The sequence below is a fragment of the Lathamus discolor genome, chromosome 1 (genome assembly GCF_037157495.1).
Source record: "Lathamus discolor isolate bLatDis1 chromosome 1, bLatDis1.hap1, whole genome shotgun sequence".
Classification (NCBI taxonomy): Eukaryota; Metazoa; Chordata; class Aves; order Psittaciformes; family Psittacidae; genus Lathamus; species Lathamus discolor.
Genome location: NC_088884.1, coordinates 111,616,348 through 111,630,601, shown reverse-complemented (window position 1 = coordinate 111,630,601; position 14,254 = coordinate 111,616,348). Strand labels below are relative to the sequence as shown.

Here is a 14,254-nt window from a genome sequence, read left to right as displayed (position 1 = left end):
CTGGTGCTGTTCCAGTGTTACTTGTGAGTTTTTTATATATGTATATGTGTATATATATATGCATCTAAAAAACCATACATTTCTTTATTAAAATAAAGCTTTCTTCTATAATTGTTGTTGTAAGAGTGCCATCTAGTGTCTGAAGCTCTTCAATACCAGTTGTGATTTATCAGTTAATGGACAATTGTATTGGCGGAAAAGAAAAATTATTGAATCACTGTTTAATAAAAAAATCGTATGGACTCGTTTAATAGGAAAAATGTAATTTTCAGCCAAGTATAAGGAAAATGAATTTAAGTTTTTAATATGATGAGAAAACATTAATTTCAGCTATGTTACTGTTGCATTTAACTGCTTAAAAGCAATTGTGTGTTTGAGGTGTTTGTGTAGGATTCTGGAAATTAATGGGCTTTTTCTTGGTATATGTCCTCTTGACCTTAAATGAATATGTCACCAGGCTCTAGATTAATATGTAATATAGAAACTGATTATTATTTCCCATGGCCTAAATACCCTGTATACGTGAATTCTAACAATTACAAGAACAGAAAAGGAAATGTGTGTATTAGGAAACTGACCATTGTTGGTATGTGCTCAGGAACTTTTTTTCCTGTAATGGATGGTTAGTGTTGTGGGAGATTGTTGATTAAAAAAAAAAAAAAAAACCAAAAATAAAAATAAAAAAATCCTGGCTATAAAATGTTTATATGCTAAAAAAAAAAAAAAAAAGAAAAAGGAAATGTTTTCTTTTGGTTTTGAATGTTTTGCTTAATGCCAGAAATGCTCTAAAATATAAAAAGAAGTCTTACAAAGATCATTTCCCTATCAGTGACTTGTATGTGAAGAGGCAGTAAATATGTGAAGCCATTCTTTTCTCTCAGGAAGGGCCTGCAGTCTGCTTATTCAGGCAGGATGTCTTTAATAGTGTCTTATGTTAAAATTGGGTTTAGCAGATAGTGATAGGACCACTGTTTTAAACCTCTTTTGTTGTTCTAAATTTTTTATTCTTTTATGAATATTGTGTTCTGATTTCTATTTCAGGAACTTCAACTCAGGAGGAAGATGAAAGATAGTGTCACTGAAGAACACCTGTATTTGGGTTTTTCTCATCAGTATAGAGATAGTATCTTTCCCCTTCATACATCTGTTTCACTGTTTTTGCTATCCTACTGTGACTGCAAATTATTCAAAATTTTCTTAGTGCCGACTAGTGAAGATGTGGATGATCATTTTGTGACAGAAAACCTCCCTGGCGATCTTGAGGTCCATGTAATCTCCAGAAGTGAGCTTCCAGTGGTTGTGCAGAGCTGCTGTTTGCCTGCTGTTGTTGTGAAAGATGGGAAGTTCTGCCGAGCTGGGCTTTCTGTTGTCTTAAGGCATGTAATACAGAAAACATATGAGGCAGATCCATCTAAAAAAGATCTTTTGGAACTCTTAGGCTTTAAGCAGACCTGCTTAAAAGCCTGTGCAGAAGTAAGTGTGTCTCTTTTACATACATGAATAGGATTTTTAATCAGCATTAATTATACTCTGAAGTGGACTTTTAATGTTGATGTAAACTAAGTTCTTTTAGTATGAAACTTAATTTGCTTAGAAATGGCAATTTCCTTAACGGAGAAGTATCTGTATTTTGGTGTAAAGATGAAGGAGAATTTATTTTAAAGTTACTTTTTTTTTTTTAGCAGTGCAAAAAGAACACTGAAATTAAAAAAAAAAAAAGGTCAGATCTTTGCTTCATCCTCTGTGTAGTTTCAACAAGTTATAAAGTACAGCTTTTGCAGTTTGAAGGAAACTAGGAAGCACATAGTTTATTCTTAATTTTGATTTCCAGAGCGCCGTATACCATTAGCTTTCATCACTGCCAAGGTGCTGGCTTATGTTTGGCTTATGCTCACCAAGATATTCAGGGTCTTTTCAGCAGAGCTGCTGCATGGCCAGATAGTCAGTCCCTAGCCTGTGCCTTTACGGAGTGTCCATGCTAGGTGCAGGATGTTATTGGGTTTCGTGTTGGTTCCTGTCAGCCTGTGCAGGTCCCTGTGGATGGCAGCTTGCTGTTGGAGTTTGGTGACTGCTTTGCTTAACTCACTGTTATCTTTGTGAGTGTATTCCATCTGCCCCTCAGGTCATTGGTAAAGAAAATTAAATAAGATGGGCCTCAACACAGGTCCCTAAAGAGCTCTACTTCTAAGTGACCTTCAGGTAGAGTGCAAGACATTAACCACTACTACCCTATGAATTGATATTTAAGCCCATTTATCTGTAGAATTTACTCATCTGGCAGTTCATCCATCTAGACTTGCCCTACTAACTCCTCTCAGGAGGCTGAACACCATTATTTCATGATTGCTGCACCTGTGGTTGCCACTGATAAGTGTGTCACCAACTCAGTTCATCCTTGTTGGTGTGTAGCAGGTGTGGGGAAGCATATCCCTGTGTTAGTCCATCCAGTACTTGAAACTGCTGGAAAATTTGATTCCGTATTTCAGATGGCTGCAAAGTGAGTAAGTAAGAAAAGACAAGAATTTAATAGTTTTATAACCTGTAAGTGCAGATAATAAGAAAACTAGGACAAGAAACAATAACATGGAAAAAAAATTTTTTTAAGGTGCTATTTGGTTAGAATAAATTTTTTTAATGTTGCATGCTAAGAAAACTGTAATAATGCATTTCTGTAAAGTAAATGTGCTCAAAATCTGTTTGGTGCAATCTGGTTTTATTACCAGCACTTGGGAGAGGTGACGTATATAAGCTTTCCTTCTCATGAGTTACGCAGCCACTCTAATCTTACAGCAATAATAAGGCATAAAAATATGCAATTCTGGATAAGTGTTCATTCTGTTATATGTAAAATTTAGCTTCCTAGTTTTGCTGTTGCAGAAATAATACAGAATATCTGAGTTTCTAAGATTATCAAAGAATGTATTTAAATATGGAATTTCTTTGCTTAATGTGGGTGGAAAGTTACTTTGGATTTTGTTTCTTTCTGTAGAAGCATTAATTACATATATTTATCTGACAGGTTAGCCAGTGGACCAGACTCTGTGAGATCAGCATACCTCTGGCTGTTGAAGAATTTTTGACGGCATCTCCTGATCACTGTCAGACTATTCCTCCTGCCATTTTACAGCTTGAAAGGAAGCTTGGAGAACCTGTCCGAGTACATAATGATGACAAAATTCGAAGGCAGAAACTTCAACAACAAAAGGCTGCAGCGCCTCTACTTGCTAAAGCAGTAACAGAGGAAGGAAGGACACTGGAAATGCATGAACATCCAATCCCAAATTTGGAACTGAGCATAGCTTTCTCCAAGCTACTTGTCCAGGAAGCATCAGATGCAGTCAACAGGGAGGCTGCTCACATCAGGAGAACAAAAACCTCAGACCTTCCACTTTTGGACCATGTTTTTGCAGAAGGGCTTTATTTTACCATTGCAGACATCGTGCTTTTGCCATGCATTCATCAGTTCTTGGTAAGATACAAATTCTGCAAATATTAAGTTGTATATATGTTTGTTTGTTTGTTTGGTTTTTTTAAGAATTCTGAAGTTGTAAAATATGTTAATTTAAAATATATTATGACATTCGCAATGTGAACTTAACCCAAAAGAGAAGGTTTGTCTTTGTTTCTGTATGAACAAAGAACAGGGATTGTCGAGATCACCAAAATTGCATTTAAATTCATAGTATATCAATACTGGGGAAACACTGATACCTGTGAAAATACTATGCTGAAATATTTTAGTACCAAGTTGCCCAGTAAATTTCTCCAAGAAAATACTTAAATCAGACACTTAAAGTACATTCTAGTGTTCATAAAACAATAATAGATAAACATGAACCTATTTTTTTGCTCAAATTTGGTGTACCAGATTTATGACCATGGCTCAATGGCTTTTATACATGAGGATTTTTTTGAGATTTGGAATTTTGATTCCATCATAAATTGCAGATTTTAAAAGGGGGGAGAGTTGAGAGTGGTATAATAATTTTAAAATACTATAAGGAATGTCCCTCATGAGAAGTTTAAAATGAACATTTAAAGTATGTTGTAATACGCATAGAAAAAATTTTGGTTTCAGTAAACTCCTATCCAGTTTGTTGTAGTTTTACTGCATGGTTTTATCTGAATTGGAATTCTTTTCAGCAAAGATTTGAAACTTTATGTGACTTCATTTGACTTCTGTTTTAACTTTTAAGCAGATATGCCTAGAAGAAAAGAAGTATCTTCTAAGAAAGTAAGAATCCCTTTTAAGGAGGCATGGAATGGAAAGAGATTCAGGGACTATGATGGCTTTTCATAAATGTAAATCCTTGACTTTCCTTACCCATACTAGAGCCAAAGAAGTACTCGGGTATTGACTAGGCAGAGACTTCCAAAAGCTCATTTGTTTATGCTACTAGTATATAATCTCTTGAGATTCTCTTGAGAATCTTTAGCCTGCAACTCTTTTCTTTTAAAATACACTGGGCTATGACTTCCAATTTGCTCATTTCTCTTTGTAATAGGTTAATTGTTCTTTATCTCTGCTGTTCTTTTCTTTTTGTTCCTAGGAATGACTTTTCTGTTTGGGAGGAAACATTCCTGTATAGCCAACCCAGCTTTTTATCAAGCCCACCTACAAAATAAGGCAGTTTTGTAGCACAGCTGTAGGTAAATTGGGTGCCTAGGGCAGCACAGGACCAATGCATCAGCAAACCTTTTATTCTTTGTTTGTTTTTACAGAACTTAATCTGTATTCTTCAAGCAAGCACTGGTTACTGTGAGCCTGCTTGGAAATGAGATGGTGTGTCTAGGGAGCCAGCTTTGTTGGGATGTGCTTCAGCCCCTGAAACTTCAGTAATCTGTAGTTTTGTCATTCATAGTATTGTTGCTACTAAACTGTTTTCCACAGGTTATGGGAGGTCATGTGTTTACTGCAGTGAAAGGAGAAGTCCCTTGGGAGAGGTTACATTGCTATAAACTCTTGGAGTGAAGTTTCTAACTGGAAAGTTACAATTCTCCTTGCAGCCCTATGAGGTTCACTGCTTTTTTTTAATTTCTAGTAGAATCCTAATGTTACCAGTATACTAATAGAAAGTCCACACTTTCCGTTGATCATCTGTATAAGGAGGAATTGGAAACCTTCCAAGAGTTTCATGAGGGTAAGACTGAAAAAGCACTGACACAGGTGGCAGTCAAGGCACCACACTGATTGTAGGAAACTCAGGAAGAAATCTTTGCTCCCAACACAGAACAGCATTACAGAAACACTGTCGGAAGTGGCAGTTCATGCACTCCAATATGCAGTTTGCCAGATATTGATTGTATTGACTGTTAAATTGAATTAGTAAGGTCCTCATGTCTCTGTACCTTTAGATTAATAATCTGTTAGAAGTTTATTTCACCCCTTTGTAGGGGAAAGCCGTAGTCACTTGTTATTGAATCTTCTGTGGTGTATCTTTGTGCAAGTTCATCTGTGCCTTAGAAGGAGATTCTGTGTGTTTGTTGGTTGTTTTTTGTTGGGTTTTTTTGGTAGTACTTACTTAGTAAGTGCCAGTGTCTTGCAGATCCTGTTGTACAAATATCTTAACATGGTAACATGGGGAAAAGGAAAATATATCAAAATATGTATGGAGCCTAATAAAGCCATGCAGTTTGATTTTTTTTTTTAATTTATTTTTTTAATTTACTTAAAACCGAAACAAAATACGCCAACGCTCCCTGCATCCCTTCTCTCCCTCTACCCTTTCCTCACCTCTGGAAAGAGGTAGTACTTAGTAGTACGACTGACTTGAGCTCAGCTTCAAAATGAGTTTTACAGTGGGAAAAAATTCTCTGACAAGACTGTAAGAGTCTTGCTCAGCACAATCTGCATACTTAGTTTTATGAGGATGTATACACAAAAAAAAGTTAAGGAAATGACAGCTGTGTCTTGATTCCGCATGATAATAAAATGATGCAATCTTGCCTACTAGCAGTATTCCTGCAGTTACTCTATGAGGTTGATAGTTAAGCTAGTGTCTGTTGCCAGGACGAGTTCCTGAATGAAGCTGGCATTTGCATTTTGATTTTGCAAGTTGGTTTGCCAAATTTGCCTTATGGTGTTTGAAAACAAATAGAATTCCTGGAGAAGATGCTGTCAGTCAGATTTAGAGAAACATTTTCTTAAATCAAGATAATTCCTAGCTAACTCTGATATGTGACAAATGTCTGATTTATTACTTCTTTAACCAAGATGATGTCCTCAGTGGATTTTTATATGATGACAGCAATATGGGAGTCCAGAGGTTAGGTTAATATGGCTGCCTTTGAACTGGGATGCTTAATCTCTGCTTTGTTTGCTGCAAATCATGTAACAGCAGCTTCTGTATGGATGATACTAAACAAAACCAATAAGATAAAATACTTTCCTACCTCTTAAGGACTTTAATGTATTTCAGTGGTCTTTATTTTTCCAAAGCCGTTTTAGTAAGAAGAGCATATTCCGTATGTGGAAGTGTTCAAACACCGTGTAGATGAGGCCCTTAGTGACATGGTTTCGTGGTGGACTTGGCAGTCCTGGGGTAAAGGTTGGACTTGATGATCTTAAAGGTCTTTTCCAACCTAGTTGATTCTGTGATTCTATGTACCATGAGCAGCTAAGAATACTGTATTTATTTGCTTTTCATGTGTGACCCTTGAGCCCTGGTGGTCTGCAGCTTATGAACTATATATTGTATAATATATTTGTGTTACCTTACACCAAGGATAGTCTTAAAAAATTTGACATTCAGTTTCATTTTAACCTAAATTATAAGAGCTCTGGGATAATGTTACTTTATTTCTGTTCTCTGGTCAATTATTATCTTCTGAGCAGTTATACCCTGATTCCTCCAGTTATCATAAAAATTAGATAACTTGCATCCGAAAGCTTCTTGCAGGCTGTGCGTTGAAAATGCAACTGCTCTTGTTGATGGAAGTACTGGAGTTTAATTCTGTATTAAAATGTTGTCACTTACATAACAGAACTTCCTGGGTTGTTAAAATCATGGTAGTTGCACTTCCACTTTGCTTTAAGGGCATGAATAATAATGAATTCCTCAATGGGTATGTGTCTGGAAAGTATCATACAATAAATACGAGGAGACCTGTCTAGGAGATTGTAGTTGTAATTACCAAAAGTAAGATAATGAAGCTGAAGAGTTGTTTTTTATTACCTCATTTCATTTCTGTTATCTGTCCGAGTTTAGCTTTGTTAAGCTTTCTATTAGTTGTAACTGTGTAAAATTAATGGAAGAATAACAAAAGCTCTGTTCTCCATCTCAGAGAAACCACCATTCACTTTTTGAAATACAATTTAGAGCACTTGTTATCATGTGTAACAGTGTCTCTTAGAATTGCTTTCCAAAAGACTTCTTCCTTAACTGAATTAATGTATTTCTGCCTGTGTTACTATTAGGATATTGAATACTAAAATTGCCAAGTTCATCCTCCTTTGGTTCCTGTAGCTGTTACTAATTACTTGTGATTACTCTAAGAACATTATAGATGTAGCATGGAAGAAAGCCGCTTGAAATTTTACATCATTTCAAGTGTTCTTTACCAACATCCGCTTTCACACTGAGGATGGATATGTGGAGGAGCACTGCTTCTTTGTGGCCTTTTCTGCCTTTTCCTGTAACGGTGATATTTAATTTTCCGCTTAAAGCAGGCACAGCATCACAGAATAGTTGAGATTGGAGGGCATCTCTTGAGGTCATTTTGTGTAACCTTCCTGTTCAGAGCAGGGTCAGCTAGAGCCACTTGCCCATGGCCATGTCCAGTTAGGTTTTGGGTGACTTTAAGGATGGAAACTTTACAACCGCTCCTGTACAAGTATGTTCTTCACCATTCTAAAACATTTGGGAGCCTGAACAAAAATTGCTTAAGTTCATCACGTGCATCCTTTTTAAAATTAGCTGATCTTCATCTAAAAATATGATTTGGGTATGTTTTTGAAATATGTGCATTATATTCTTAGTTAAACAGGTGTGGGTTTTTTTTTACACTTAATATTCTGTTTCTGCTGAAGGCTGTTTTATCTCACCATCATATATACTTAATTCAGCAAAGAAGTCTATTACAGTTACCATTTTTGTATATGAAATTAAGATGGTAAAAAAGCTCGAGTAAATATATGACCTAAATAAAAAGTTTTGGATTTGGTGCTAGTAAAACAAAAAAAAGTCACAGATGTAGTGCAAAGACATCTGTACAGATCAGGGACAATGTGTGCCAGTGCCTATTGTGCTGTTACCACATAGTCAAAGGTGTTTAAGGTTGGGTTGCCAGCAAAACAGCTGTCAGTGGTGAGCTTTTACGGGCTGTAGGGTGCCTGTGGGAAGTAGCGGCATTCAGGTGCCACAGTGTTTTGCGTAGAGTTCAATATTTGTTTCAAATTACTGCTTGGGGTTTTGTTTTGTTTTTATGTGGGTTTTTTTTTGGTGTGTGTTGTTTTCTTGGGTTTTTTTGGGTTTTTTTAAGTTTTTGGGGTTTTTTGTTTGTTTTATGATTACAAACAAAAATTAATTACTCCCTTGTTAAGAAATAGCAGATAATTAAGAATATTATTTAAGTAGTGTTTTCCTGTTACTGATTGAAATTATAACTAAAATTGGTTATGTAAACCTTTGTGTCCTATTAAGCAAATGGCAATTGCAGATAAAGTCTAAATAGCCAACTGGCAATTCCGCCTGCAGGACTGAGCTTTTAACTAGCTAGCTTTTTGCATTACCATCTTGCTATGAGTAAGCATGCTTGGCATGGAGCTGAGCTCACTTCTGTAGTTCATGCCTTCCTGGGCCTTGTAAGAAGAAGTTTACAGTAGCAAGTAACCTTTCCATTTTATTTTTCTAGGTTTCCTGCAAAACCCAAGGCAAAAATCTTTTAAATTTGCCTCTGATATCCAGCTGGTATCAAAGAGTTCAAGAAGTACCTGGAGTAAAGACAGCTGCTGCCAAATGCAATATGGAGTTTCTCCAGCTTCCAGAGCTGATGTCTACTTCAGAAGAACAGTCACAAGACTTCTCTTCATTTCCTGATGAATTAGAAGAGGAGAATGAGGACAGTCATTTTATAGGTGGTCCAAGGCCAACTATGACTAAGTTAATGGTAATTTTTGCTTTTTAATGAGTTATTTTTAGTTGGAACAGCCTGCTTTATTTGGAATAGGTAAAATTTATTAGAATAGCAAAAGCAAAGTCTGACAGCCATGAACAGTTAAATACCTTTTGCCTGTCTTCTGTCTGATATGCATTGACTTAGAAATGATTTTACTTTTTTGTTTTGACAGTCAATTCAGGAATTGAGCAACGATAGGACTGCTGGAAGGCTTATCAATAATTCTGAATAACCAAAGTAACTTGTTTGAATTGCAAAATTATATTCCTCTTTTAAAGTTATTTATATAACAGATGACAAAAACCATTGCTTCTGTGTTTGGCCTCATTATTCTATTATTTCTGTTGGGTTTTTGCTGTTTGATTAGAGCTTTGAACATCTGGAAACCGTAGTAAGTTTTGTTAAAGAAAATTCTTCATCAAGTTCCATAACTCTCAATAATTATTTTTTTTTAATAGAGGCTGACAGCATTTCCTAAAGAAAATTAACAGAGCTCTCTCGGGAAAATAAAAGAAATACATAATTTGAATCCTTATATGCAAATCCAATAATTTGAAACCGTAGACTCAAATGTGTGTTCAGTTTCAGTTAGCTGAAAGTTAGTTGCACAGTTTGATTCAATGCCATTAAATTCAGCAGGAATTTTGCTACCAGCTTCGGTGGGTAAAGGATCAGAATCTTAAGCCCTGCCCCCTCTCTTTTCTCATAGGAGAATGGTGTTGAAGCAAAGTTTGCTCCTCATCCATGCCCCACTTGGACCTTAGACTGGACCCATTTACCATCTGCGGTCAGTCCTGGAGAAGGTAAGGGGTTTTATGTATGCGTGTACATATTTAACAGCGCCGTCTTCTGGAAAAGCTACTTAATTGTTTCATAGGAAGATACATCCCTTTTCAATGTATTCCATAGCTAGGTAACACAGGTAAGCAGTTTTAAATCTGTTCTAAAATTCAGTCTCTTTGAGGCACATGGTGAGATGACTTCCCTCAGGTCATCAACAGCTGGTGGCCAAACTGGGAGTAAAAGCTTGACCTTGTTTCTGAACCATATTTTTTCCCACTGTTTCCTACTTTCCTGAACTTACCTTCATATGTAGAACAGTAAATTCTGACTAAATTATAATTATAATTGCCATGAATATTGTACATGGACTGTGTCTCCCAAAGCAGCAGCAGCAAATTTATTCTGATGAAAATAATATTCATTACCAAAGTTGGGTAGCTACATATGAGTGAGTCTTTCCTTTTGTCCTGTCCTGGAGTGTTTGTTTACTTTGCTGGATTGCAGGGCAGTTTGTTGCCTAGTGGCTATTGTTCTACAGAAAAAAAAATGGTTTATCCTAATGTTTGTTGTTTTCATTAGTGTTGTGAATGTTGAATACCTCTTCCACTACACAGTAGAGTTACCTCTATAAGTTCTTCTAGCTACTGTCAGACAGTCAGAAGTTAGTGGACAATAACTTCTTCATACAGGGAAGAAAAAAGATCGTGTTCTTTGTGTAAATAGCATAAATTACATACTGCAGTCAGTCTAGCCTCAGTGGCATAGTACTCCTGATTTAAAGAATACAGAAATACACATGCAACATACAGATGCTCTTTGACTCATACATTGTTTAGTATCTGTCTGAATACAAGCATGTATTCCTATCTACAATACACAGGCTATAAAAATAAGATTAAATTTGAAGTTGGTTTCCTCTAGTTTGGATCTATGTAGTACACAAAACCCATTATGTGTACCATGAGCAGACTTATGGTTTTATATAGTGTCCATCCTCCTAACTAACTGTTTACCTCTGGTTTTGTCCTGAGAGAACCCTTTCTGGGAAGTCGCACACCCTGCTTCAGTGATTGATCCTTTCTTTCCTTCTGCATGAGAGGTTAATAAAAACCCGAAACTTGGGTTTGCATATGTCAGCATTATGTCATGCTTCTTTAGACCTTATGTGAATGTTTTGGATATGCTTCTTCTGTTAAAATAGCTCTGTAGTCTGACTGCTGAAGTGCTCAGGGAGGATTACGTGTATTTAACTTCTGTGACAAGTTCCAGTATTTTTTTTTTTAAGTGAATAAACATTTTTGCTCGTTTCCAGTGCTCAGGGTTTTGGCTGTAAATTGTAGTTCATACTTTTGGCAAGATATCTCTTCTATTTGAAAGAAAATTTTGAAAAAGATGAATAACATACAAGAACACATTTTGAATATATATTTGGAAATTTTGTGCTGGAAGGACTAGATTTCACTGGGGGAACAATCACGTCCTACTGTTTCCTGCCTGTGTCCGTGTGTGTTCATTCTCTTTTCACATTTGCTGAAATAGTTACTAATGATGTCGTAATCTGAAATTGGGTTTCAGTTAAATTTTGGGGAAGAATTTGCTAGCTCTGCAAGTGCTGAGAGGGAGATTTTGTCTCTCTCCACCCAAGATCAGAGTGATGCTGATGCCATTTTCTAGTTTAGGGAACCTCCAAATCATTGTGGTTTTAGTCCAGGAGCAACAGAGTCGCATAGGACAAAAAAAAATTTCCTGATACGGGAATTGATTTTACTTTTCAGTTGGATGCATCTGCATGCTTCCCTGTGCTGTTCTAAGTGGTACTGTTTTCAGTTTCTTGATTCTTTCGCTAGTACAGCTTAATTGTTGTTGTATGAATTGAATTTCCAGTATTTTACTACTAAATCCTACCTGGTATGATAAGAAAATAGTCACTGAATCTGACAGGGTTTTAAACTAGGTTTGAGTAATGGAATTCAAGCTTTCAAACACATTACTCCTATAACTAGTAAATAAATTTCCTCTTATTAATGTTCATAGCAGCTGAGACAAAGTGGAGATGTTTCAGTTAAAACTCACTTTGGTTCTTTATCCTCAGGAAATTTCATTTGCTGGGAAATCCTAATTTAATAACATACATGGTATACCTTCTTTGCTCTGTGTCAGCTTAGGTAACTCAGAATTTGTGTCATATGTATGTGGAAGTTCTGGGATTGATTCTACTGGAGTCATGTTTACGTTTAGAAGTAAAGGTAGATAAGGTTATGAATGTGTACACACAGTAAAAGAAGAGCGTGGCAGGTCAGAATATAAAAGTGTAGGTGAGCAATGTGAGACTGAAAGGAAATGAGGTCCTTGCATCAGTACTACAGGGAAATAATCATATGGTGTAAGTCGGTATAGAAAATGTTTTCATTTTTTCACAGACAAGGTAGTGACTGAAGTTTTGGGAAGAGGGGCTTGTTGAAATAAGAATGTGAGTGGAAATTGTGTGCTACTGCTGATTAAACCTGAGGCCCTGGAAAAGGGAGGTTATATTTAATTAGATTTGTGGCCAACAAAGAAATGGGGCTGTGGTTTCATAGTTCATTTTAGGCAGCAGTAGAAAAGGATTTTTTAAATTATTATTTTTTTTTTATCCTTTTGGAACTTCAGTCAACCCTGGAGTTTTTACTTGTGTTCCTCATCTCATGTATGTATGGAACCGTTCCTTGTCTTCAGGTTAATTTCCTATTCACTGCGAAGGCTTTGTGGATATCAAAATCAGTTTGACTTGTTATGATCAGAGGTGCTTCCTTTAGCCTTACCCAAGGCACATTAAGGGGAGAGGGAAAGTGAATGTATGTGTGGGAATGGAGGGTGATAACTCTTGTTGCTGTTTTATTATTCTGACAGAATACGGGGATGTAAGCCTTTGGTACTGGCCTTTTTTCATCAAGGATTGTGGTCACTGTGACGCAAAGGGAGAAATGCTGTATTTTTTTAACAAGAATCTATTTTTTTTTTCTTTAAAACAGAAATTGTGAAATTTGAGACTGGGAAATAACTGACCCACAGTCTCAAAAACTGTTCTGTTCTCATCAGTTGAAATACTTGTTAAGCAGGAAGTACTTTAAAGTGCTTTACTTGTGGTATCTTATTCTGAAACTACTAGCTAGCATGACAAAGTGTGCATGGGATGGTATTTACGTAAAAAAGTAGTGTTTAACTTACACTCTTCTTTCCAAAGTGGGAAACTGCTCACAGAATGAATGTAGCAAGTAGTAAACTACATTCTGCAAGCTTGTGAGTAGTACCCTTTTCCTCATATTTTTTTTTTCTTAAATAAAGGAATTGTAGTAAACCAGAAAAGAGTGCCTTAGCTGTAGTACAGCTACTGACAGACGAATGTGGAGGGACCGCTATAATAAAAACTAGGAGTGTGCGCACAGCAGGAAATATGAGTTTGAGGTAGAAGCTGTCAGTTTAAAACACGTAGGCAAATAAATAAGACCAGATCAAAATAAATGAATGCATTTTACAAGTGCAGCTTGCTTTTTAACAACTAATTAATTAAGACACATAGCCCTTTAACGTTGAAGATGGTCCTGTTCGTAGGGCTGGTTTCTCCCAAACAAGTGCATTTTAATGGGTTATGTATAAACATGACTCCCAGTGGAGTACGTCAAGTATTTTATATGCTTTATTATTCCTAGTGAGAAATTCATTCCTTGTATTGTATTGATTGGATCAGATGTTTCATTGAGGAGGTGAAATTTTCCATGTACGAATTTAAAATACCTGGTAAGGAAAAAGAAAAGGACTTTAACATCTTTTGCTTCTAGCACACAGGTGTAAGAATGGGTGTTAATCTGTTGCAAGGCAATGTATACCTGCTTAGCTGAAGACAGAATGACTGATTGATTTTGATTTATGCTTGCTTTGTGATCAGTGGCAGGTTGATGGCAAAATTAAATGACTATATAAAACTGTCATAGAAACTGTCTGAATAAAAGTAGACCCTGATTGATACTTGCCCCTTGTTTCCATTCAAGTCTTCAGACTTATGAGATGAGAATGCTTTTGAAATGAGACAAAATTTGGAAAGCTAAACATTCACTGTTGTGACATAAGGCTGTCCTTTAAATGGTTGTTGAGATTTGTTACCTTGATTATAAGGCACAGAAGAATTTCATAATATATTGCAAATGGTTTCTTGGGGGGTTGTGGTGTGTTGTTGTTGTTTGGGCTTTTTGCTTTTTTGGGGTGGGGGTTTGGGTGGGTATGGGAGAGAAGCAGGAAACAGAAGTATATAATATTTGAAAGGCTGCCTTTATGTCTTCTTTTGCTAAATAATTTGTGTCACATGAGAATTTGATCT

The 14,254-nt window shown here is 36.3% G+C and overlaps 1 protein-coding gene across 5 annotated transcripts in view; it reads left to right on the top strand.

Moving 5' to 3' along the window:
- Positions 1-14,254, top strand: part of GSTCD (glutathione S-transferase C-terminal domain containing) — a 58,083-nt gene that overhangs the window by 3,190 nt on the left and 40,639 nt on the right. For all 5 annotated transcript variants that reach the window (XM_065690808.1, XM_065690800.1, XM_065690815.1 and 2 more), the window contains 4 exons: positions 1,042-1,473; positions 3,020-3,469; positions 8,854-9,108; positions 9,827-9,920. In XM_065690808.1, the coding sequence (XP_065546880.1) occupies positions 1,063-1,473; positions 3,020-3,469; positions 8,854-9,108; positions 9,827-9,920 (1,210 nt within the window). In that variant the 5' untranslated portion in view covers positions 1,042-1,062. The remainder of the gene's footprint in view (positions 1-1,041; positions 1,474-3,019; positions 3,470-8,853; positions 9,109-9,826; positions 9,921-14,254) is intronic.